Source organism: Vidua chalybeata, chromosome Z (assembly GCF_026979565.1).
Source record: "Vidua chalybeata isolate OUT-0048 chromosome Z, bVidCha1 merged haplotype, whole genome shotgun sequence".
Taxonomy (NCBI): Eukaryota; Metazoa; Chordata; class Aves; order Passeriformes; family Viduidae; genus Vidua; species Vidua chalybeata.
In genome coordinates this window covers 40,518,340-40,544,569 of record NC_071570.1, presented here as the reverse complement: position 1 = coordinate 40,544,569, position 26,230 = coordinate 40,518,340, and the positions used below count along the sequence as shown (strand labels likewise).

Here is a 26,230-nt window from a genome sequence, read left to right as displayed (position 1 = left end):
GAAAAAGCTTCAGCTGGAGCAAAAGATCAGGAGGGCAAGCTGGCTGTAAACACCTTAATGAACTACATGTTTGCATTCCCTTATGCTGTACATCAATAGCTGAACCTTTTCAATAGTGAACACAGTCTTAAATCAAAGCCAAGTGGTCAAAATACAATTGCTGATCTTTAGCAGGTGTGGGTGAGGCAGGGGCACACCTTGTGGTACAAGATGACCCATAGCTATTGCAGTGTGGGGCTTCAAGAACAAAGCTGGCACAATCTTCTAATGTTCATGGGGTTTTAATGCGTGATTTGTACTAGCGATGCCTTTGACCAGGGACTAGTAATTTGTAGAGTCTTGGAAAAAGCAGAATTTTAAAATCTGTACTCCACAGCTTACTGTGGCCACCTCAGTCCACCTCCAACACTCATCTGGTTTGAGAGACACCCCACAGTGGCAATTTCAAGAAGCTGTTTTGTGTAACAGTGCAAGAACAAATTTCATGCTGGACATGGGGGCAGTATATTGCTAAGACAGAAACAAACACTCTTTAATAACCCCCCAATACAGACACTCAGCAGACAATTTCTAGATCACCTTTAACTTCCCACAGCCATCCTACTTCACTGCACTGAACTGTTCTCCCTCCTGCATTGGTGGCATCAGAAGTACAGCCAGATCAAAACTGGACATAACAGTCTGTAAAAATCAGGATATAACCAGAAAAGCCTTGACACTGCAGTTTGTCAAGTCTGCTGTGATTTAGTGCATCATTTACAAAATGGACCTTAAACATATATTCTTATTTCAGGATGAATAGTTCAAAGTGTATTTTATTGACAATCTTCAAACAGCCTGTTGGAGAGAAGTAACAGTATTTAACAAAAAGAAGGATAAAAAGAAGATAGAAACCTGTAAAAACTGCTAGCTTGCATTCAGTGTAAAAACTTGGAGGTATAAACAAAAGCCTGGAGTAAAAATACGAAGTATATTTCCAATCTTTCAGTGCAGAAAACCAGCAACAATGGTATTTACTCTACATTAGAAGTGTTCCCATGTTCAATTCCAGATATATACTTCTCTTCTATATATATTTCTGATAACTTATGTACAAATAAGATGTCCAACATCTGTTCTTTAATACAAATATGTAATCTTCATGACTGAAACATTACAACAGTTTGACCAAAAGTATAGAAAAATCATTTTAATATTTTTATTTTTGATGGCAGCATTTAAAAAATTCCACCCTTGAACCCAAATGACCTTAGAAGGACAAGTATTTCTTCACTGTAATAATACACTGCTCATTCAACATGCAAAGTATTTTTGCATACATGAGTCACATGAATTACAACTAAGTCTGAAGGAAATGTGCTGTACAGCCCATTCTAGCAAGTGCTAGCTGTAAATATCACAGAAGAAAGCATAAGTACTACTGTATTTTTAAATAAAACACTACAAACTCGAGTATTGTCCTTGCACTAAGACTTTAAGGCAATTAAGAGCTGGTAAGCTTCAGTCTGGCATAGCTGCATCAAGCTCTCCCCTTTCCCAGTAATGAGAATTTATTTTTAGAGGGCTGCTGATGAATTGTTGCTATATATTTATACAACTCAGTATGAAGTGGTAAGTCAGTAACAAAAGTTTAATATCCCCAGTTTCACCAAGCTGATCAAATTCAAGCAACAGTTTATCCACCAGCTAAGTCTTCCAGCATGGATTTCTACATTGTTATGAGAACAGAGAAAATATTCAATGTGTAACCTCTCAGTGTAACTGATTTTACAACTTGAATCCATTCTTGGGTTATTACAGAATTTAAGGGTTAAAAACAGATCTGACCATCAAATAATATTCAGCTTTACAAAGGATAATTATTTGCAGTAAAAATTTGTATAAGCATACACACAGTAGATCCATGTCAACAGGCATTTCTTTATGGCTTCTTTCACTGAGGTACTGTTATAACATCCAGCAACAGGACATGAGTGTTCTATAAACACCACATTCATAAGCTGTACCACCAACTCATGACAAGTGGTAACAGACTGAAAATCCTGCTTTGCTGCAGGACTACAGGAAAAGTCTTCCCTGCTATGTGGAGAGTCTCAGTGCAAGCTATAGAAAGCCTTAAAGGCAACTGGCATCAATGGGGGAAAGTTCCAATGGAACTCTCCCTCTACTTAAAAGGAGAAAAAATACTCATGGCAAATTGAAATCTCATTTTAAAATTAAGAGCAAACATAAAATCCAAGGCAGCAAGGGCACGTAGCACAGCAGCCATACATTAAGACTTGAAATGTGTCATTAAGCTCTTGCATCTGACCCTTGAGCTAAGTGCATGCACAGGCTCAGAGCAGCCAGCCTGTGACTGTGACACCACACAGACCAACACTGACAAAGGGGAAGGGGCAAGCACATGATTTCTGTTGATCCAACAGCAGACAGAAAGCCCATGGTGACCACGACAGTATTCCTCAGCTGTCAAAAGCTGATTTGTGAGTGCACAGTTAGTTGCATCTTTCACTGTTTACATGTGGGGGTTGATTTGCAAATCACAGTACTCCACTCCCAATACTCTTAGCATAAGGAGAAAGAGATGTTCTGTTAAGCATGACTGCATATTGCTGCCATATGCATTTATCATTCCACCTTTACAGCAGAAGGTATTCTTTTGCTGTTTTTCTTTTTTTTTTTTTTTAAAGAGTGGCCATATTGTTACTACAGCCAAGACTCCCATTTTTATTACACCTATGCTAAAAATATGGTTCTGCAATAAATGATGTTAGAGTGAAATGAAAGTTAAAACATGCTCAGTTAATTACAGCAAGTAGTTCTTTCGAATCAAGGATTTTTAACCCCACAAATCCATTAAATAGTTTGCAGATGCTCAAGTTCCTTATATGAAGATACAGCACAACATTTAAAACTCAGTGCTTAGCCACATACAATTCATACTGTAATCTATACACATGTTATAACATATCCCCACTTAGATCAACAAATTCATCATCCCTCTTGACCAAATCATCTTCATCTTCCAAGTCTTTCCAGGTGCTAGTGGGTAAAGCTGGTTTGACAGACTGTCTCTGCAGTAAAGCAAATGGAAACAAGGATGACAAACGGGCAGAATTTCTTAGCATAGGAACAGAATGTACGTCTCCAGAAACAGCCTGACTGTGCTCTTCATCCATTTTCACCTGCAGGCTTTGCACTTCCTCCATCAAGTCCAAAATCTTGGCAGCTGTAGCTATTGTTCCACCACCATGAAGCTGGGCCTCAGGAATCCATCGTAGGTAACGCTGTGCCCAGACTTTGATTTCAGGGCCATCAATGCGCGGCAGCAGAAGACCATGGTAGTCTACAGGTTTGCTATGCCAGCTATCATAAAACTCCCTTAAGCTATTAGGGGGCTCATCTGAAGAATTTATGAACTTGCCAATTCTCTTACCCAGAATGTTTTTAATTAAATGATCTGTTTCCTCCCTGAAAAACCCTCTCTTCGTGGAAGGCTTTGCCGGTGTCAGTGGCAAAGAAAGTTGCCGTTGATGCTTTAAGAGAAAAAAAGGGTAAATACTCAGATAAATATTAATAGAATGGGACTTCAGAAAGCAGTTTTAAGAGGAAGAAAAACAAAGTTGTATTCAGAAACCTCTTGCAAGCAAGAGTCACTTGACCTATATAGAAAAGCAGTGGCTGTGTTTAAATTGTTATTTTTCAATACATCAAGTACATTACAGAGCATACTGAGTGTTGCCAGCTTCCCTCCCTGCTAACCAAAAGTAACACTGATAAAGTGATTTTCTTTGAAAAAGCCAACCCTTTGCTTACATTTAAGTATTGCCAGTGTCCATGTTTAGTTTAAGCTAGTTAGAAATCAGAGAGCAGTTTATTTATAGGTTTTTATCCAGTGGTCCCTCACTGCATCTCACATAAATGCGGTAGATCATACTGGCAGTGTCTCACATGAGAATGCTTTATACAGGACAGAATTTAACTAATGTACTGCAATTGAAAGAGGCTACTAAAAAAATTTTTCCCTGAGTTTGTGCTATGTGCCAGTAATGAGGTGGTCCATCCATAATCCTCTATACTCCAGAGAGGTTTTTTTTGCTGTTGTTGGTCCCCCTCCCACTCTAAGTGTACACACACTCCAGTTACACTCAGACAAAATAAGGGAGGCAATTACAAACCTATGTATTTCAGTACTCTATGGAACAACTAAATGAACTTCCTTCAAACACATCATTGCAACTCACCTGAATATTAAATCTCATGACCTGCCAACAGATTTGCATAGAAGTATGAAGAAAAAGAATCCCTAACTTCATGGCTATGAACTCTAAAAGAGTTATTTACAACTGAGGTACATGCAAACTGGGTTCTTAGGATCCAGGTGGGTCTGAGGTATACATGTATTTTGTCAATTAAAAAAAGTCTGCACTAATACTTTCACTGTGAGTACATCTGAAATATGAGATGTGCAAAATATTTCTAGAATTTAAACAGTTTAGCAGCACATATCTTACTTTGAACCGTGCAGTCTTCCGTTGACTTCTCTCTGGTTTTGGTTTCTCTGCATAAAGAGGGTTGTTCAGAAAAGCCAAGGCCTTGGGGTCAAACTGCACAGACCAGTCCCACACAGTAAGGAATCTGAAAGGACCACTTTGTGTCTTGAGGCTTTCCCCACTCTGCCAAAACAATCAGGTCACATTTAATACTGCTAGAAGGGAATTCTGACCAAGTCAAGGTGAAAAAAAAGAAACCGGCTTTTCAGACAAAAGGCCACAGAGTTGCAACAACACTTTTGCTTTCTATGTGTTCAACATCTGTACAACAACAGTGCAATTCGACTTTCACAGATGAAAATAAAGTTAAATGGGCTCAGAAAAACAGACATTTTGAAACTTGGGCAAGAGACAGACACTTGGATTCTTCAAACGCAGGGGGCATGTTAGGATTCCAAACACCAGAAGTCGTAACTGCAGTCATGCAGTACTACTGGTCTAGATTTTATGATCAACCATTAGTATGAAAGACAGTAATCTTCACTTTTTCCTTTGGTCTCTGTGCAGCCTTGCAGAGGATACCCTCATTGCTCCCAGTTTCTTAGGCTAGAGAAGACCATGAAGGAAACATAAATCAACATTCAGGAGATGTTCATTTTGGTATACAACAGAATATACTACACAAGAATTTCATAGATAACTTATTCTGCCAGACAGCTGAATATTCTTTGTAGGTTAAGGAGTTCCAATTTCACTGAAGGGTATTAAACATGAAACTCCAGCTACATATTACAGGTAATGTATTCCTTCTGTCATCATAAACTCCTAAGTCTTGAACTTGCCTCCTTATAGCCAAAATTGCACTTGTTCACCCTTCAAGTCAGTTCAATGAGTAAGGAAAAAGGTGCTGTTGGGAATTAGCTGGTTTTGAGTGTTCCTTGTTTGTTGGTCAAACTCATTCTCCAACAGATTGTATCCACAAAATACCAAACCCTTACCTTATTAGTGTCTCTTTGATGTTGAGAGTTGAAGAAGAAAGTGCTAAAAATAGGCACATAGAGGCTGTCTGACAAGACAGTTAAGTAAGTTTCTGTGAACTCAAATGCTGGAGGATACTGTTGTACCAGCTGCCAAACACAATTTAGCAGGAGCAGAAAAACAGGAGCCTAAGTAAACAAAATATTTAATCAGTTTCAAAAAAAGTTAAAATTGTTCCACCATGCAAACTATTTATTTTATAGTATTTAGTGTCTCCAAAGACAAATCTTAAGGCAACAAGCCTGATTAACTACAGAACTGCTGCATGTACATTTGGCTGAGATTTGAAGAAGTATTAGCTGAGCTATCCTTGGCCAACTATTGACAGAAGAGATGAGCACTTTCTACTATGAATTTGAAAGTTGCCACTATGAAGCCTTTCAAAGTTGGCAAAGCAATACTAGTTTATAGCAATTCTTGATCAGAATTAGTCAGTTTACACCTATTCCATTCAAATAGCAATCTGATCTAGTCCCAAAGCAAGAGAGTAGAAAGCTGATCTCCAGCTGTGACAGGAAAAGGCAAATAACTTGAGTTATTTCTATGGATGCTACTACCATTTATCACAGTTTTCAAGGACACAAGATACATGACTTTCAAAAGACTCCAAGATTGGGAAATTTTACATTTGTTCTCTTTAATAATAAAGCCATTGCTAACCTCTAAAGAGTAAAACAGTGATACTGTACAAACATCAACCCATAAAACAAAACACAAAAGATCCTCAGAGTAACTGGAACTTCTGGACTAACAGGTAAATCCCTCCCCATGCTGAGTAAGCTTATAAATAGTAAGGAAATAAATTTAAAAAATCATACCTCCTCTTTCTCACTTTTGTGTAAGTGGTTACAGCGATCCAAAAAGCCATGTCCTCCAATCACCCACTCCTTCTGAATAAGGCTCTGAAACCCTGACTTTGTTCTGCTGTATGAATCCATCATCACTTGCACCAGACTCGAGATTACACAGCACAGATCAGTAGCACTCTCTTCTACAAAGGAGAACAGAACCACATTCTACACTAAGCCATTCCTCAAGCATTATGTAAGAAAGCAAAGCATTGCCATGTTCACATAAACAAAATAGTATTTCAGGATCAGAGCAGCACAGACATTTTTGCAAGTCAGAGAGAAGTTAATCCATGATTCCAAATTTAAGGTTACTTACACGTTTATACTAGGAAAGCACTTTGACAATAAAACTTGCAAGCCCCAACCCTTATTACTGTAACTTGCCTGTGCCCTCCAGTCTCCCACAAGCACACACTGCCCCACACAGTCATTTGTCCTTACCCTTCCTATCCTCCACACCTCTTTTCGCAAGGTGTGAAACTGCCTCCTCATGCAACATACCAAAAGGTGCCTCCAGAAAACACCTCTTGCCTGTGCTAGGTTTCTCAAATGGCAATATGTGTGAAAAACTCAACTACATTACCAATCCAGTAGTCACTTAATGGTTAACTTTAGGTTTGGTTTTATATGCTATTACTCAGTCTACAAAAATAAACTTCTCAATATGTTTACAGTAAGCATATTATTCCATGTATTTTTAATGAAGAGTCTGTAGAATATCCAACATGTATCTAGAAAATATAAAGGATATTTTTCAAAGTTTTCATATAACTGGTCCTTTGTATAGATACAGTTCCCCTGCCCCTTGAAGTACAGCACAGGGCCTAGGAGACCTTAAATAAAATAAACTGGGAAACAGGAATGTTACCTCTTTATGCAAGACTTTCCTGCCAATTTATCAGCAGCTTTTTCATTCATATTGTGGAACTGTGCTTACCATATTTTCTTGAACTTCAGGAAGCATTTCCAGAAGTGTGGGAGATTTAGGCGTCTTACTTGAGTGCTGTAAGAATTTTAGCAAGTCTCTACCATAATTATAAACTTACAGCTTAAGCTACTTCAAAATGAATTTAAACAAATCAATATATAGGACTATGTCATTAAATTCTTACCTATGAGGAGAACATTTGTATGCTGTATTTCCAGACACTCAGCAACTTCTATGGCTTTCTTCAAGACTCTCCTATTTTGGTACAGGAAAAGTTGAGTGAAGTTTCTTATATTAGTTTCCCCTAGACAGGTTAGAATGCCATACATGAAACTTCACTAGTTCTTTAAAACACAAAACCCATGCTCAGTTTGTGTAAATGAAGAACTGCTTAGCTTCAATGGCCACATTTTATTTTGCCATTAACCATGCATTTTCAGTTGCTATGATACATGACTTTATTCTGGATCAACAGCTGCCATCACACACTGAAGTACTGCAATTGCTTAGAACCAGATCTTTATCCTGGAAAGGGTCAACATCACCACATTTATGTTCTAACGTCCTACGTTCTGCATTTCTTTCAAAATATGCTTTTAAGAGGGAGAGGGAAGGATGAGCAATCAGCTCTTGTAAAAACTCAGACAGAAGTAATGCAGAGAACATTATTACACAAGGATGACTGAGTGGAATTACAGGTCACATAAAACCAGATGTTACACTGTTGGCTTCTAGATCTAAATTTACATGAAGTTAGTTATTCTTAGCAAAAGCCTGCACACAAATTAGGATTCTTGCAGTATCTTAGGTCACTAATAGAAGCTGACAGTTTATTTCTTAAGTGTGGAGTTGTCAGATTCTTCTTTGTTCTATCATCTAGAACATGTGACAAGGCTTTCCTACTAACTACAAGAGCCAAGAACAGGCTGGTCCAGGAACCAACTGGATCCAAATACAGAAATGACCAGTCTCAAAACAACCTAAGGACAGGGACCCAGCCTGGCTTTTACTTTAAACTACCTGTAATCTTGGTTATGTCAATGAATTTCTCAACATATATGGTCTTCACTAGAATCTTTCAATAAACACACACATTTAAGTTCTGGATTAACGCGTTAATAACTATCAATATTTACTGATGTTATTAAGACCAGAAGGGACTGGGAGCTGACTGCAGAAGCACCCCATGGTAATTAGTTGATCAGAGAATAAACTGACAGACAAAAGAGCTAGCACAAAGTAACTGAAAACAAAACTTCTCAACATTCCACTACAACAAGCCTTAAGTAAGTCAACACCATTCCAAGATTTACTCACTGTGGACTGCTGAAAGAAAAGAGAACTTAAGGAACAATCAGCACAGCAGGGGGACTAAACTGAGAAGAAATGTCCTTTTATAGATCTTTAGTGGACTAACATCTTGAATACTGCACTTCACCTCATCCTAAAGGACATTACAGAAGTAGAGATTACAGAGAAGAATGGCAAGGCCAGTCAGAGACACAGAACAGTTTCACGCAAGAAACAAACAGGATTCTTGAGCTTGGAAGGAAGGTGACAGTGCAGGATGGAAAATACTGGATCTGTATTTTTAACTGGCTCTCTGAAAGAATTGTAATTGGAATGATCTGCTACTTCTCGTATCCTTTAAAGAAGAAGGCTTAACACAAGTCTGCACTGTTAAAAACATTGTCTCAAGTTGCAGAAATAAGCTATATAAATGGGACCATAAGCCTGTCTTAATTTTTTTTCCTCCTGGCAGTAAAGAATTCAGTTTCAAGAAACTAGCTAGAAAACCCACTACAAATGCAATTACCAACAATTTGAAATACAGAAAGTTGAAGATACAGCCAACCTGATTATTTCTAGCCAGTTTGTGCTCTCCAGTAATGAAAACCATTTCACATCAGTTGCCCAGAAGTCTGTACTGTTATCTGCAAAAAGAAGAGAAAAACAAAAAATTGGTTTGTGCACACATACACAGTGATAATTAGCAGCCATCTGTTGAATTACCCTTCAGTTATGAACAGGTACAAAGCAACCAATACTAAGGAGTCAGCAAATCTCAGGCACTATTAAAGTTGACACCTTATAACTAAATAAGGAAGTGAAGTAGTCCTACAAACACCAGCAGAGTTTTATAGCACCACAGCCTTTTAGAAAAAGTAAGTTGAAGTTTCATAGCAATCAAACCTCGTGAATAAATTTGTTGACAAAATGAAAAAGGAATAGAAAAGTTTACTCAGAAATGATGATCTACATAAAGCTTAACCTAAAGACGCTGGATTTTGAAAAATCATGTCACACCCAGAGACAATTGGTTTTAGAAGTAGGTTAGAAAAACTTAAGGAATGTAAGACTACCTGAAAAATGTTTTAAACAGTTTTTGCTGCAACTAAAAAAGGCATTAAAATACATAAACAGGGAGGCCAAGTGCAATACCACAAGGCCATTAAACTCCTATGAATTTCACTAGTACTTTTCTAAATTCTTTCAAATGCCACCTAAGTGCACATTGCTTTTATTTCTATCAAAGCCAGTCAACAAATATTGGAAAGCTTTCACAAGCTGATACAGTCAATTACAACAAGAATAAATTACATTTCCTGCATGAGACAAGCCTTGAAGCACAAGGCCTACAATGGTTCTACTAGTGAGAAACCAGATACACACAATTCCCTCCTCCCCCATCCTTTCCATGACAGCTTCAGCTCCACATGTTTCTGTGTAACTGCCCACCTCCCAGTGTCTCTCCAAACATTTCCAGTGTTCAATACCAGCACATTCACACACTTCTGTGTCTGCTGCATCTTTCAGCTATGCCTCAAATGCACAGGCACATACGTGTTTTATTCCTGTAGCTGTGCTGCCTCCATGCCTCTGCACCTCATCCTGTTCATTACACAAATTAAATTCCTCTCCCAATTTCTTTCACCCTGGCCATAGAATCTTGTTCTCCACAAAAGTACTAGACTGCATCTTCAAAGCTCTGTTCCATTGGACAGTTTCACTAAATCCCACCACCCTCACAGTAAAGAATTTTTTCCTAATACCTAATCCAAAGCTGCCCATTTTCCTTTGTCCTGTCATTTCACGCTCTCATGTAAAGTTCCTCTCCAGCTCTCCTGTAGCACCTATCGGAACTGGAAGGTTCCACAAGGTCTGCCTGAAGCCTTCTCTTCTCCAGGCTGAACAGTCCTAATTCTGTCCACCTTTCCTCATAGGAGAGATCCCCCATTCCTCTGATCATCTTGGTGGCCTCCTCTGGGCTGGCTCCAGCAGGTCCCTGTCCCTCCCATGCTGGGAGCCCAGAGCTGGATGCAGTGCTCCAGGTGGGTCTCAGCAGAGCAGAGCAGAGGGGCAGAATGCCCTCCCTCCCCTGCTGCCCACGGGGCTCAGGATGCAGCCCAGGACATGTTTGGCTGTCTGGGCTGTGAGTGCCATGGCCAGGACAAGTTGCCTATACCATATTAACTAGGGACAGACAGGACAAAAGTAATGGTTAATGTGTTCAGACTTCAAAATATGGTAATAAAATCATCAATTTCTGTAAGATCTTAGTACTTCTGCAAAAGGTTACCTGAATATTTTTCTCAGACTGAAAGTGCATAGTGCTATACCCAGTGAGGTACAGTCTACTAACAAACCTTATTTTAAAAACTGCAAGAACACACACTTACTAGATGGCAGTTTCAACACATTCCCTTTGCATGAATATAAGACAATGATACAATTACATCATTGAAATACACAGGATTTCATGACACAGGTTAAATGACTTAAATTCAAGCTTAGGCTTTTTTCCTACAGAGGGCGAGTTACTAGAAATCACATAAAAAGGCAATTATTTTTAGATCTTAAGATTCACTGTGGATTTGACAGTGTATTCTAGTCAAAATCCTAACTGTGAAATTCAAATACTTCATATTAGAAGTGGAGTGGAGCTTTTTTCATCTCAAGAGGTGAGGTTGAAGTGTTTCATGACAGCAAAATAGTTGCAAAGTCTCAGAAGAAAGAAGTCTGAAAGCCTAGATCATACTTTCACATGGATCCCATTTGACTGCTTTCTAAAGGATAGAATTTAAGCAGCTTCATGTGTTTTGAGATGTGACTAGTGTGTAACAAAACCTAGGGCAAAAATTAATTAGCAGTCTCTACTCTTGACAGAGCCCAAAGGCTACAAGTTTGGCCACAGAAGACTAAAAAGCTTCCCCACAAACTTCATTCCAGTTAGTGTAATCCAACTAACACTTAAGACTCCACTCCTTCAAAAGCAGTTTTCAGATACTGTGACAGCTTAGCAAGAGGTGGTTAAATCAAAGAACTACAAACTTTCATTCACATCCCAGACATAAGCACAGTCTTCAGTTACATATTTTAAAACCTGCTTTTAACTACCCTCAAAATCAAGACAACAATCAAGAAAATTACTGCAGGAGTCACAGCACATTATTGTTATGCTTTGCTTTAAAGTCTGACTTACCTATCAAAAACAGCTGTTTAAATCTTGTGTATGCAGTCTGGATATCTTGCAGAGATGGAAGGCTGCTTGACAAGTCATCCATCTTCAGGAGCTCATAGGGAGGTTTGCTAATTGTCTTAGAGATTCTAAATCAAACCATCAAGAGATTAAAGCCTTCTGCTTCACAAGTCAAAAAGTCAACTATTATCACTGAAGACAAAGTTAATAGGCATGATTTGTCAAGGAGCTATAATACCAGAAGACAGACACTCTGTGACTATCTAGTGACCTCCATGCATTTCTAAGTAATGTCTGGAAGCTTGCCTACAGGCTAATAACAAGATTTGATGCTTTTAACCATGACACCACTGAAATTATACTACTGCCTATTTGTGCAGTTATGAATATTACAAGCACTACTTGATTTTTACTACTGTTTCTTTAATATTTTCCTCACTAGACACACCAAAATCACTTTACTAGGAGGCTGCTAGAGCTGTATCCTGAAAGAAGAGATGGACAGAAACACCCAAAACTCCCAGCAGAACCTTACAATTTCTCTTGACTTTTGCCAACCACATTCTGATACCTAGCTAGGTCTTCTAATAAAACACACAAGTAAAGGAAATTATTTGGATTCAAACAAGACAATGTAGCTTGCATTTCCCTATATATATATATAGATTTTTTTCCCTTTAAGGAGAGGAAAAAATACCAAGCCAGAAGATGCTTTGGTTTGGACCCAGAGCATTCCCTCTCATACAGCTTCCAGAGCTCAGATGAACATCAACATAGTAACTACATCTACTGTTACACTAGCCTCTTTATTATCAAGACCTGGGAAAAGTTCTCTAGCTCATACTTCAGAAGTGAGGTCTTGTGGGCAGTTTTCTAGGTAGGACAGAGTGCTTTGCTTCCTGCAGGCTGTAGCACAGAAACCTGCTTTAGGTGAGAACTACAGGAGTCCACATCAGAAACACAGATTACCAGACCTACTGGAAGATGCATCAGATCAGAGAAGTGAGGGAAAGCAATTGCTAGCCAAATACAATACTTCTTCCAAATGACACAGCAAAGAACTTACACTGCAAGATCAGGCTCTGAACAGCTTTTTTAAAAAGATAAACTGCTAATTGTAAGCATCTGCTCTGTGCCTGAGTTCAGACTGTTACTATAATGGCACTTGAACACACCCTGATGGCCAATTTATAGATATATTTCAGACTCCAGTGATTAAACACCAGTACTGCACAGCAAAGAAAACCAGCAATACTGCCCCAAGTTCAAATGGCCACAAAGAAGAGACCAAAATATCAGAGGATACCTTATTACAGATTACTGCTAGTTTTCTTGACTTTCACATCATGAAATAGCATTAAAGACAGTTTTAAGTCATATAATCTTTCCCATTTCAGGGTAGAAATATTAGAGAACCTGCAGGAAGGGCCACAACTCTTTCCTATGCAAACATAATTAATTTTATAAACAAAAGCAGTTTTAAGAGCCCAATCAAGCTGTTTTCTGTTTGTTCTGTGTGATTAACAGGTCTCCCTCTATGAGGAACAAGGAGCCAATGTTTAATGTACAGATTGTACATGTGAGTCTGATCTAACAGGTAGCTGTTGAGAGAGAAGTTCTGTCTAGGACAAACAACAGTTAAAAAAAAAAAAAGCCAAAATTAAAGGGCAAGAAGTCATTGCCATAACAGTCAGACAGCTGTGCTCCTTCCCTTAAGTTAAACTTGTCACTTTTCCAAATTGCTGAACTAATTCTGTTTACTACCCCCTCTGAAAGCTGCAGTAATAAATTGCTTAGGCTGCCTCAGATATTTTAGGACACCTTATCTCAAATTATATAAGAACATGAACCTAGCTCCTCTCAGAAGGTGGGAGAGTCTTAAATTAAAACTCAGTTTGTAAATGCACATTTAGAGATGGAGTCTACATTTCTCTTACTTGCAAAACAATTAAGTCATTAAACCCTACAGGCTTTGCTGCTGCTTTAACTAAAACACACCACAATTAGTACAGATTCCTCAGAAATATATGTGTATGCATCTCCACAGAAAAACCCTTTGGTGAAGTTCCAACCCTGCACAAGTGACCAATGCCATTGGATCAAGGGCTTAAACACATTCCACCACAGCAAACTACTTTCAGATACGGAACTTGTTTCCTGATGTGTAAAAGCTTAAAAGACATAGCATATATGGAAAAAGAGAAGCAAGGTCCATACCAAGCAAAGTGTTGTGGACAGAATAGCTATTACTGACCCATCCAAGAAGGCTTTTTGCATTTGTGAAGTGCTGTCATCCTGTTCTTTGGGAAATGCAGACATTTTGAGAAGAGCAGCACCGTTATGGCAAGACCAACACCAAATCTGCAGTAAGACATTAATCAGATGAGAAAAGTAAGTAAATTGTCATCTACAAGGTATTTGCTCAAGTGATGGAGTGATTTCAAAATTTCTCTGTGCTTTTGATTCATTGAATTTTTAGTGTATTTAATAGAAGCAAACATCAACAGAAGCAAATTCCTACACCTGCACCAAGAATACATGCCTGAGTACACTATGTTACCACTTGCAAGTTTTAAGTTAGATTTTACACAGGCACAGGGAAATATAAAATAACAGATTATGCCAAAACATTACTTTCTCAACTTCCCTCACAGGTAAAAAAAAAATTGATCATAAAGTCTATGGTCAAATTATGTCAGAATATATGCCACATTAAGATAAAACTTGTAAGTAACTTATATATATATATATATATATATATATTATCCATCAGTTTCTCCACTATTAGATTTTTCTAATAGTTCAGCCTTGAGATAACTCACAATAGATGCATTGGTATTTTCCCATGTGAACTATGCATAAAGAGTAATCTAGGCATATGAAATAAAGTATTAAACATTCCACAGCTAAACCAGATTGCATAGTCACAGGTATTTCTAGTGGCAAATCAGTCCTCAAAGCTTCTTACTTCCCTTTACACATAATTTCCTCATTCATACTTCTTACTCCTTGAAGCTCTCAAGATGATCTGTAAACTTGCATTGAAACAGGGAGTAAGAATCACTTTCATCAGGAATATTACACAAATGAAATCAGGAAGTAGAAGTTCTGCTATCAATTGACAGTAACCAAGAGGTGCACCTCAGAAGGATACAGAATCCACACAATCATCAAGAGTGGAAAAAATTACTGTCCTTCCATTGCCTTCTAAAACCAATTCAATATGGTCCAGCTATCTTGACACTAGCTTGGAAATAATTAGAAGAGTTCTACACAGCCTTGGAACAGTGGGCAGCTACAGATGTTGTCATCTATCTGGACATCTGTAGGACCTTTAACATGGTTACACACAACATCCTTCTCTCATATTTGGAGAAATAGAGATCTGATGCATGGACTGTTCAGGGATGAGGAATTGGTTGAATGGTCCCATCCAGAGAGTAGTGGTCAACTTCCCAATGTCCAGATGGAGATCAGTGATGAGTGGTGTCCCTCAGGGGTCTGTACTAGGGCCAGGACTATTTAATACCTTCATCAATGACACAATCAGTGAAATTAAGTGCACTCTCAGCAAATTTCCAGACAACACCAAGCTTGACACACCTGAAGGACAGGATGCCATCCAGAGAGACCCAGACAAGCCCAATGAGAGGTCCACAGGAACATCATGAGGTTTAACAAGGCCAAGTGCTGCTGCTGCACCTGGACTGGGACAGGCCCTGGTACCAGCACAGGCTGTGGAATGACCAGACCCAGAGCAGCCCTGCCCAGAAGGGCCTGGGGGTGCTGTGGGTGAGAGGCTGCACATGGCCCAGCCATGGCACTCACAGCCCAGAGAGCCAAACGTGTCCTGGGCTGCATCCAGAGCCCCATGGGCAGCAGGGCAGGGAGGGGATTCTGCCCCTCTGCTCTGCTCTGCTGAGACCCACCTGGAGCACTGCATCCAGCTCTGGGCTCCCAGCACAGGAGGGACAGGGACCTGCTGGAGCCAGCACAGAGCAGAAACACAAAAATGGTCACAGGGCCAGAACACCTCTCCTATGAGGATACACTGAAGAGTTGCTCAGCCTGGAGAAAGCTTTGGGGAGATATTTTTTGTGGCATTTCATAAATTAAAGGGGGCTTATAAGAAAGATGGGGAAAGACTTTTTAATAGATCTTGCTGTGATAGGACAAGGGCTAATGGTTTCAAACTAAAAGAGGGTAGATTTAGAACAACATATATGGAAGAAAGTTTTTACAAGGAAGGTGCAGGAATACTGGATGGAACAGGATGCCCACAAAGGTGGTAGATGCCCCAGAAACAATCAAGGCCAGGTTGGACAAGACTCTGCACAACCTGATCTAGGAAAAGATGCTTTGGGTCATTCCGGAGGGGGATTAGACTAGATGCTGTTTAAAGGTCCATACTATTCTACAGTTCTGTGAACGCAAGATGGAATAAAAAATCCCAAACACTTCTGTTTCTATGTAAGAGCCAGTGTAATATGTCTCTGACTCTCTGAGAAAAAGTCAACCACACTACTTTGACTTTCAGGCAGGACAGTACAGTATTATCTCCCCCATGGACCAATGAACTTAAGAGCACAAAATGAACATGGTTTTCCTTGGCAAATTTAATGGACACATAGCAACTAAGGTAAGACCTCACAAGTGAGGTTACTTTGCTCCTTGTTTCCATCTTCTCTGTCTTACTGGTTCTTGAACTACAAAGCAGGAAGCCAAACCCAGCTTGCTACAGGCTGCAAACCAGTATATTTAACTTCATTTTCTGTTGGACTTGAAGAACTAGTTTTTCAGTTGGGCTACTTGACTTTGTAAAAACACTGCATCATCACAGCCACAGCACTTACCAGAACCCAAGCCAGGTAACTGGAGGTGTTCAGCTACACCTTACATGTACCATCTTCACCTCAACATCAAATAGCATTTCAAGGCTTACATAATGCCCCAGCCAGATGCCATTCAGCAAAGTCTCATGAAAAACAGGCAATAATATATGTAGGTTGTAAGACATTAGTAAATGGGAACTGTGAATAGTAAATACATATTTTGCTGTTATGATATGTATATGTTATATATATGTACATTTTTGCTATGTATTACACTAGTCAGTGAAATACATAGTGTATCTTCTCCTTCCAACATCAGTTTCCCTTATGTAGATGACCAGGTATACATGTAAACTGTTAAAAAAAAAAAAGTTCTGAAAACATCATGCAGTAACATCGGCAATGTTAGATGAAATTCTGCCATCTCAATAAGAACCTTACCCTCAGCCATGCACATATACTTACAGGAATGCCTCTGCCTTCATACTTCAAGATACTCTCTTCAGAAATGCATATGGGAACAACAAAATACAAAGGTAGCCTAAGACAACAAAGAAGAGTTTCTTGGTCTCAAAAACCGAACAAAGAAAAAACTCCTAGTTCCTTTTAATGATGGTGAGTGTTCTAGCTCAAATTCTAATTATGTATTCACCTTGCTACAATAATCTTTGCTACTAGATAATTCTATTGTCCTCAAAGCTGTCCCTTTATTTTCCCAACCTTGAGGTCTGAACTATTATCATTGCAAAGGTGCAATTAATTGTAACCTCTAAGACCACCTTTGTTCTCTCATGCTTTGTTGTTTCAAGAGATATCCTTGCAGTATTAAATGACTAGTTCCATTTCTACACCTGTTAAGCAGTTCACATCCTAATTCACAAATGCAACTTAATTTCTCATGGATTTCCAGCATCAACCAACACTATTTATGTTCAAGGTCCAAAGAAGCAATGAAGGTAAGTACTTAAACTCAATTTGGGTCTCCCAAGACAGAGTTCTAGAATAAACAGTTAAGACTCTGAAATGCTAGTTTCCAAGGCCTGTGAGATCTTTCAGTATTTGACTATGAAACAATAGTAGAAGTATACAATGCCTTGTATATATTTTAAAGGGCTCACCACTAAATGCTAGTCAGCTAAACTGGTGGCCAAGCTCAGCTAAATTAAGCTAACCTTCTCCTAAAGGCAACACAACTTAACTTCCAACAGCACGTTTTGTAGATTTACTTTAAACCAGTTACCTTCTCCCCACCCAGCCCCCTTCCCAACAAAAACAGTGGAAAATCTCCAGCACATGTAACTTGAAATTTTACCACAGTGAAGGTAAAGGACTGAAAAAGTGTCATCCTAACGAGTATGACAGAAGTGTAGGTCCCAGACATACCTATTTTCTATTTTCCACTCCTAGATATACTCAAAGCTTGATTTAACCAAGGTCCTGAGTAGTCTGTACCTAATGTTGAATTTAACCCTGCTTGAATCAGGGGTTGTGCAGGATCACCTCCTGTGATTACAAACCAAACTGTTCTATAAATAAAAATGGAAACCAGATCCTAAAAAAATTCCTAAAAAACCTGTATAATCCCCAGCATCAGAGGTAGCACTGATTTTCACATGTCCAAAGTTCACTATTAACCAGGGCAAGCTTACTTTTCAGAGACTCTGTAGCCTTCGTTGGTGGTCACTGCTTTGTATTTCACATTCCCTTTGGTCCGCTCCAGCTCATCACGCCAGTCTTCGAGGGTCTCAAACATCACAGTTTGGTTTCTCCCATCTGTCAGACATCAATAATATTAACTTTGCAGACTGTCAGGAACTCTAACACAAAAGCAATTCTAAGTAAACCTGTTAGTCACCATTAAGGTAAGCAAACAGAACCTCTTGTGAACTGAAAATCTCAAGTCAAAGACAAAATGCCTTTGTACATCACACTGCCTCTGATCTTTAACAACAGCAATATTCTGTCATATATGGCTGCTACTAATAACTTCAGGAACAGTTTCTCCTGCAGAAACTAATCAGTTGTTACAGAACTTCCATACAGCTGGGGCTGTCCTCACATCCAGCCTAAAATGCAGGGTACTATCCAGCAAATATAATTTTATACTAATGCAGCTGACTGGTATCTAATCCTGTAGTTTAAATGCAGAATTAACAACCATACCAAAAATCTTTATACAAAAATTTCAGATATTGCATTTCATTTAAGGTTCATTTTTTTCTCATTAATAGTTTTGCATTGAATAGAACATATCAGGCACTCAGAAAGAGTAGAAAATTAATTACAGCAATTCAGTCTCAACACTATCAACTTAGACTCTTCCCTGTAATTCTACTTAGCCACCTCAGAAACAGTTAAGACAGCAGCTTGATTTAGCCTCAAATCTTGTGTAATAACCATATAATTTATGGAGTAATGTCAATTGTTTTAAACACACATCCTAATTAAGTCACATTCTGAAATATCAGTTAACACTGAAATAGCAAACAGAGCTATAATTTCCATGGAAGACACAATGGCAATTTGAAACTTTTCACTGTAAGATGATAAGGTGGATGAAAAATTTACAGCTCAGAACACAACATTATTGATGAGTTCTTAGAGACAAGATTTCAGAGCTATCACTGTGAGAGACACAAAAAAAAAAAATTCTACAGTCTATTTGGCTTATCCTGTAGTAATTTTATGAAGAATGACACCAAACCACTTACTACTGAAAACAGCTATTAAAATAGGAAAGAACTCTGGGACAGCACTTCAATGTAAAGAGAAGGCTTCTCCCAGGCTCAGTCTCTACCTAGAAAAGTATGAAGTCTTTCCGTTGTTTGCAGCTGAAACAGAACACCAGTTTCAGGTGAAGCCTGCAGGAACTACCTGAGCCAGCAGTGTGCCCTTCCTTGCAGCAAACAGGCAGTGTGCTCCTGGGCTGCATTTAGCAAAGCCACTGTGTACCAGCTGAATGAAGGCACCATTGCTTTCATTGCTGTGCCCAGGGCTGGGCTCCCCTCTGAAGGCTCCTGGGCCAGGTCCAGTGAAGGGCCTCTGTGATCATTAAAGGGCTGATATGAGGAGAGACAGAGCTGGGATCACTCAGAAAAGAGGGCTCAGCAGGGGCCAATCTCCCTGTGTATATACACACTGGGGGTGGAACAGGGGAGGAGAGCACAGAAGGTGGATCCAGACTCAGTGACTTGACAAGAGGCAAGACAGTGACAGTGACTTGACAAGACAAGCTGAACTACAGCAAATCCCACATACATGTAACAGTAATGTTTTTCACTACAGGAAGGGTCAAACAATGAAACTGACCCTCTAGATAGGCTGTGAAGTCTCAATACTTGCAGATATTAAAAACCCAACTGGACATGACTAAACTTGATGCAGTTAACCCTACTCTGAAGAGGGGCATATGGACAAGAACATGATTAGACTATCTCCAGAGGCTTCTTCTAACCTCAAATGATCCTGAAATTCCTTGACATGACTTGGTAAGTGTTTGACTAATACCTTTCATATATCAAAACCTCCCTCTGTGAAAGGAGCTGGTGTTGCTGGTGCACTAAGGATCAGGTTCCTAATTCAAAACAGCACTATTAAGTCTGAATTACGGAATGCTAGAAAGTACACTGACAATTTTTTGTCCTGAATTTTGCAGCCTAATGTATTATTCAGCCAAGTTTGATCAAGTGGGAAGATTATGTAATAAGTCAGATATAAGAGGAAGTCAGATGCCTTGCAAACCTATGGTTTTTTTGCAATTACCTGGAAGAAGCGTATTGCTTGCAAATAAGAGCAAAAGGGGAAATACTTTCTCATAGGATGCCACTGCAAATGCAGTAATTTCAGAATTAACAGCAGGAAGTCTGGTTCACAGCACTAATACAGAAAAACCACACTTATAAAAACAAGCAAATATTTTCTAGATGAACCATGTGAAAACCATTTGCACATTTTAATCACAATAGGTTTTCAATACAGGGATGCTACTCCTGCTTGGAAAATTTCTGTGCAACTTCCTGAAGGACACCAAGACCAACAATTTTGGAGACAGGGGACAATTTAGAGGTTTTTAGCAACATGCTCAACAATGTACAACAAAAAAAAAATATTAATCTGTTAAGGCTACCTGCCAGCAGAACACAGCCATAAGCTGAGCACAAACTCAACTACAGACCTCCCAGACTGCTTAACAAACTAATTATGCAGCAAACAGATCAAGAAAGCATTTACCTGTGTTGTTTGGAGCAGCTGATGCATAAGAGAACAGAAACAAACGTTTAAGCAGCTTAGGAGTCTGGCTATGATGAACTATACCACTGACGATCTAAAAAAGGACCAAAAATTAACACCCAACCAAAAATTAACACACCAAGATTGCCAGTGTCAAAAAATGTCTTTTTTTTCTTTTTTTTACCAACCCCTCCATCCAGGTTTTAAACAAAAATGATGGGTTCTATCCCCAACAGCTGACTTAGGAAGGTTTCTCTGTTTTCTACAAGACACTGTGCCTACTTTGTCTAAGTAGTATTATATATGTTCCACCTCCAGAATTACTCTTATTTAAATAAAGTTACTTGACTCTTAGTTTGGAGCTCAGACTAACTTCTCAAAAAAACTAAAGTTATCAGGAAAGTAACACTATACTGAAGTCTAAAACAAAATGAAATTACACGTCACAAATAGAACAGCTTTACAGCTTGTCTGAGCTGGAGCTAATTTCCTGTATCACTCCCAAGTTCCAGTTTTCTTTAAAGAGCCACTGCACCTGTCTTTTAAATGCTATGCACAATAAATGTTTAATAAAATCTATCTTTTATTTTCTGTCTTAGCTGGAAATGATCAGAAAACATTTCCAAGTTTCAGCGTGAATTTCATCCTTCCCTCATCCTCACAACATCAAACACCAAGCTAAAAATAGAAAAGCAAATTAAGTTACTATACGTACTCTTTTCACTTCCTCTTCTTTGGTGTATCTCAGGCAGAAGTTAAATACTCTAAGGTCTTTACAGTAGATAATTAACTTCTCTGGGTATTTTCTTAGCTGTCCTGTTAGAAGTTTCTTTTTCTCATCATAAACTGCAAAATTAAAAAGGAAAGTAAATATCAAAAAGGTACTTATAATGTTGGTAGTCCCTGACTGACTTTCCAGAATTCTCAAGAAACTAATTCAAGCCCAAGTTTTCTCAAGACAAAACAAGCATCCTACAACACAGGCTGGCAAGCCTTTTCTTTTGAAACCCATCAAATTACTTCATACAAGGTAAAAAGCAAATTTGCAGCAAACCAGCCGCTCAGTGGTTATATCTATTCAGATTCTGACTGCACACCAAGTTTCAAGATACATAAAGAACAATTAAGTAGTTTTACCCAAGGGGAAGTCCCCAGACATCTGAGATCATTCTAAGTTCCTTAAAAATATTTTTTTAACCACCAGGAAGTAGGATGTACCATTTCACAATGTCAAGTGCTGCCAGCTGGGCCACTGTACATAAAACTAAAGCGTCTAATAACCATCACTGGTCTGCCCCAGTTCACTCCTTCACAAATCCACACCACCAGAGTGTGTAAACGCTCTGAATACTCATAATTAGTCCAAGAACAGGATTCTCAATAAAGCTTTCCCATACTTAAAATTATCAGCCCCATTCTCATTTATCTTTTTTAGCAATATTGGCACATCTCTAAGCCCCCATACAAAGCGCTTGATTTAGCTGGCAATTAAAACCTCCTTTTCTATGTCCTTTAATACAGTGAAGATATCATGTATCTCATAAAACAAAGTTCCCTTAGACAAACAAAAAGAATTGTTTGAGAATTTGGTACCTGTACTGCTATTGCTCAAATGAAGTGCATATATCAATATTTATAGAAATAGTTGATACATTAGAAGATCCTTGTCTAGCAAATTTAGGGACTTTTCACAGTACACTCTCTGCTTTGAACCACTGCATTTTGCAGGAATCATGTCTGTCCCAGTGGACAATTAATCAAGTAAATGAAAATTAATTTGACAAGCTTGAGGGATAAGACTGGGTTCTGATATATTTCTTATCTGTCATTTCATTATTAAATATAACTGCAGCTGCTTTTTAAAAATGTATTGTTTTCTAAAAAGGATGTATTTCTACAAGGAGCACCAGCACTCTAAGACCCCCAGGGCTAAAAAGCTGACTTACCTCCATATATTTGATCTACACATTGCAGAGTTATGTCATTTTCTCCTACAATCTTATTTTTAAATTGTGGCTCCTAGAAACATGCAAAAAATCACAGAAATGTTACACTGCAGTACCACCTTCTGCATTACTTCTTATTCTTATAAGCTGTGTAAGGCAGGACACTGAAGAACAGTTATTAAAATACAAACACAAGTTATACACACAATATAGCTTTCTTTAAGTCTCAGCCATGCTTGAAATGTACAGTTTTTACTTTTCAAATAGCTTCAAAGCATACATTTCTGTTGCGAGTCACTTTTCAAACTAGAATCACTGCAGTAAACAGGAAATACAGTAGCTTCACATAATCCAAGCCCCTTTATGACAAGTTTCCTTGCTATGAGAACCTGGCAGGGAATACAAAGTCTCTTAAAAGAACAAGTATCCCAAGAGCATACTAACATTAAAAACAGATTTATGACCGGGTAAAGTGAAGACACACGCACAACCCAATTACCTTATCTACTGTGTAACCAAACTTGAAGTGATTTGGAGTTCCCTTCACTTCTACCTTTCCATTAGTACAGTTAAAAATGGCATCTTAGTGATGCCACAGTTAAACACTATTTTCAATATTGTTACCTAACAGCTGATGTACACTACATCAGCAAATTATACTTTACTGTGAACAGAGTTAATCTTATTCCAGTTACTTCCAGGTCTGCAGTACTCTGAAGCAGGTAGCTAACCCTGAACTTTTGTTAAAAGAAATATAGTTGACTTGGCATGTTATAAACCCAAGGTTCAAAGCCAGCAATGGACCAGAAATTAGCATGGTCATTACCAAGTTTCCACAGATCACTTGAGATTTACATCAAAAGATTCTGCAGCTTTGTCTTAATTCCAGAAGGTCCAATAATCTGTACTTGGCTGCAAAAGCCTTAGTTTAATGTTTAAACTTTGTGAAATTTAACCCATAGAAACTTCTGACTACAATCAACACATGTCAAATCATATTATTCTCAATGTCCTTAAATGTCAAGATCACCTTGAACATGGGAGCCATTAGACTCTCTTTTCACTTCTAGCACCTAAATGGACTAAACTATTTCAATGCTTAAGCTCATCAAAAGCATTGTGGCATTACCATTCTCCCCTGACAGTTCAATTTGAGCACCTAAACCAAAGGAAGAAAGATCGAAATAATTTTTAAAATTTAGGGAGTTTTTAGCTTTTTCAGTGTTTGCAAGCTCAACAGTACTAGGTTTTAAAATCTTTTCAGTAAACACTGGACTTTGAATGAAATAATTCATAGTTTTACTGAGCCACATAATTTTTCAGAGCATTTCTGCTGAGTATCAGCTTACTCAGTCTTGTACAGCCTGAAATGATTCTGCAGATGTAGCCCAAAGTCAAATCAGGCAGATGTTATCCACCATCAGAGACACTCTCACTTCCACAAACCCTACCAAGACAAAGAGTCAGAAATCAGTTTTTGTTGATTAGTTTTCAAAACAATAGGTTCTTTTAACTGAAGCTTCACCAACTCACAAAATATAAAGAGTTATAAACTATATCTAATATAAGTGTCCACATAAATGCTTGCACTGCCTTTGCTTAAAATAGTCATTAGAGCTTGAGGAAGGATCAAGCAGAGGCAGACTGACTCAAGTTATTTTGCACCCATTAGGAAAAGTTATGCATTTATGTTCATTCTGCATCCTTATATACGGGGAAGATATGATTATTTATGCAGAATTTGTTTAGTCATAATTAGAAGACTTGTTTTCTTACGTTATCATCTGAAGCAGAATCATCATCAAGGAAAGAAATCTTAAAGTTTGTGCACACGAGTTTCCCGTAAGTGCCACGATTTGACCCATCTTCTTGCACATACTTGTACACTGTGCTGGCTTCACAAAGCAGCAGTTCACCTGTGGAGAAGATACACTGATTTGCAACATTAACTGACATTTACAATTGAATTATTTCAATTGTTATCTCAGTCGCAGCAATAACTTCCTGACAGTTTCTCAGAACTGTATGCCTGAAGATAGTTCATCACTGTTACACAAAGCCACTACAAGGCAGCTCCTGGAATCAGCACATTGAGAGCCTTCCAAGTTAGTAATGTTATTCCAGAAGGCCTGAACTGCAGATGTTTGGGAGTTCTGTAACCACAGGTACCTGTGTCATGGCCTACTCCAAATGGCAAAAGAATAGCAATCATTCAAGAGGGTAGTTTAAAAAAAAAAAAAAAAAAAAAAGTAAGAGCAGTTTATATAGTCAATAAACAAGTTGAAAATTATTCCACTCTTCCTTACTGTTAAACTTTAAGAATGCTGAAACATTTAAATTTATTATTTCAGGTTCAGCGTAGTTATTTTTTCATAACTTTGATTATTTTACAGGTCCCAAGGCTATTCTGGAAGTCTCAAATAAAAGTTTGCATAAATAATAGTCAATTAAGTTCTGTTAGAATTCATAGGAACTGAACTTCAAATTTAAGTAAAATTTTAACAGATGTGATCAGACAGACTCTTGGTCTAAAAAGTGTAGGAAACCCAACAGAAGAATACTAGTTTATTGTAAACTTTTATATGTATTTGGTCTTTCCTTATCTTAGAAAATATTTTTATACAAGAAGTCATTTTAAATTACAAAGGAAAATATTGCCAGTAAAAGAAACATTGGAAGGCCCAAGTAACTCACAATAGAGACAAAGCCACTAGAAGGTAAATTTCATACAGTTCTTGTCTTCAGTTCCAAACAAACAAAACCCACCCAACTTTAAGAAACAGGGAAAACTCAAGTGTTAACTGTTCTCCACATACAGATTACATGAGGATACTGAACTCTGTAAAAAAATTGTTTTAGAAGTTTCAACATCCCATGCAGATAAAGATGTTAAAAACATTTCAACTTGCATGGGTTGTTAAACCAAACCCTGTATTTTACAACTTGTGACACTGATGTCACATGAGTGTTTGCTGCAGACAGGGAAATATTTAAATATTATTCATTAATCATTAATTTTTATTACTTAAATCTAGTAATATACAACAGTTACCTGGTAATAAGTGAGGATTTACTTCCTTTTCTATGGGTTCCTTTATGTGTATCTCCTAAAGACAGAAAGAGTAATTATTACTTTGAAAAGATTATACCTTCAACACATGCTGTAAAGAACTACACCTTCCCACTTTAATTCCTCACATTCTGGCAAATAAAAATTAAGGAAAAAAGCCTCCTAAATGAAAGGAGTGTACGTCTGCAATTTGATCTTTCCACTTAATATCAAAAGTCTATTTGCTAAGTAATTGTTTTGACATCCACAGTGTCAGTTACATGCATTTGTGAACACACAAAAAGTGGACTGTTTGTGCAACAGACAGAAATAAAACATTACCAATATTTTTAAAGTACTCTCGGCACACCTAAATGGATAAG

At 38.2% G+C, this 26,230-nt stretch overlaps 1 protein-coding gene across 1 annotated transcript in view; it reads right to left on the bottom strand.

Moving 5' to 3' along the window:
- Positions 1–797: 797 nt before the first annotated feature.
- The window catches only part of MTMR12 (myotubularin related protein 12), a 33,038-nt gene continuing 7,605 nt past the window's right edge, over positions 798–26,230 (bottom strand). Inside the window, exons 2-16 of the mRNA XM_053932656.1 lie at positions 25,851–25,905; positions 24,575–24,714; positions 22,799–22,871; positions 21,568–21,698; positions 20,853–20,946; positions 18,272–18,395; positions 17,088–17,163; positions 14,045–14,151; positions 11,794–11,918; positions 9,166–9,244; positions 7,495–7,565; positions 6,350–6,522; positions 5,492–5,659; positions 4,515–4,676; positions 798–3,536 (exon numbers count right to left, since the gene is read on the bottom strand). Coding sequence (XP_053788631.1) covers positions 2,961–3,536; positions 4,515–4,676; positions 5,492–5,659; positions 6,350–6,522; positions 7,495–7,565; positions 9,166–9,244; positions 11,794–11,918; positions 14,045–14,151; positions 17,088–17,163; positions 18,272–18,395; positions 20,853–20,946; positions 21,568–21,698; positions 22,799–22,871; positions 24,575–24,714; positions 25,851–25,905 — 2,154 coding nt within the window. The 3' untranslated portion in view covers positions 798–2,960. The remainder of the gene's footprint in view (positions 3,537–4,514; positions 4,677–5,491; positions 5,660–6,349; positions 6,523–7,494; positions 7,566–9,165; positions 9,245–11,793; positions 11,919–14,044; positions 14,152–17,087; positions 17,164–18,271; positions 18,396–20,852; positions 20,947–21,567; positions 21,699–22,798; positions 22,872–24,574; positions 24,715–25,850; positions 25,906–26,230) is intronic.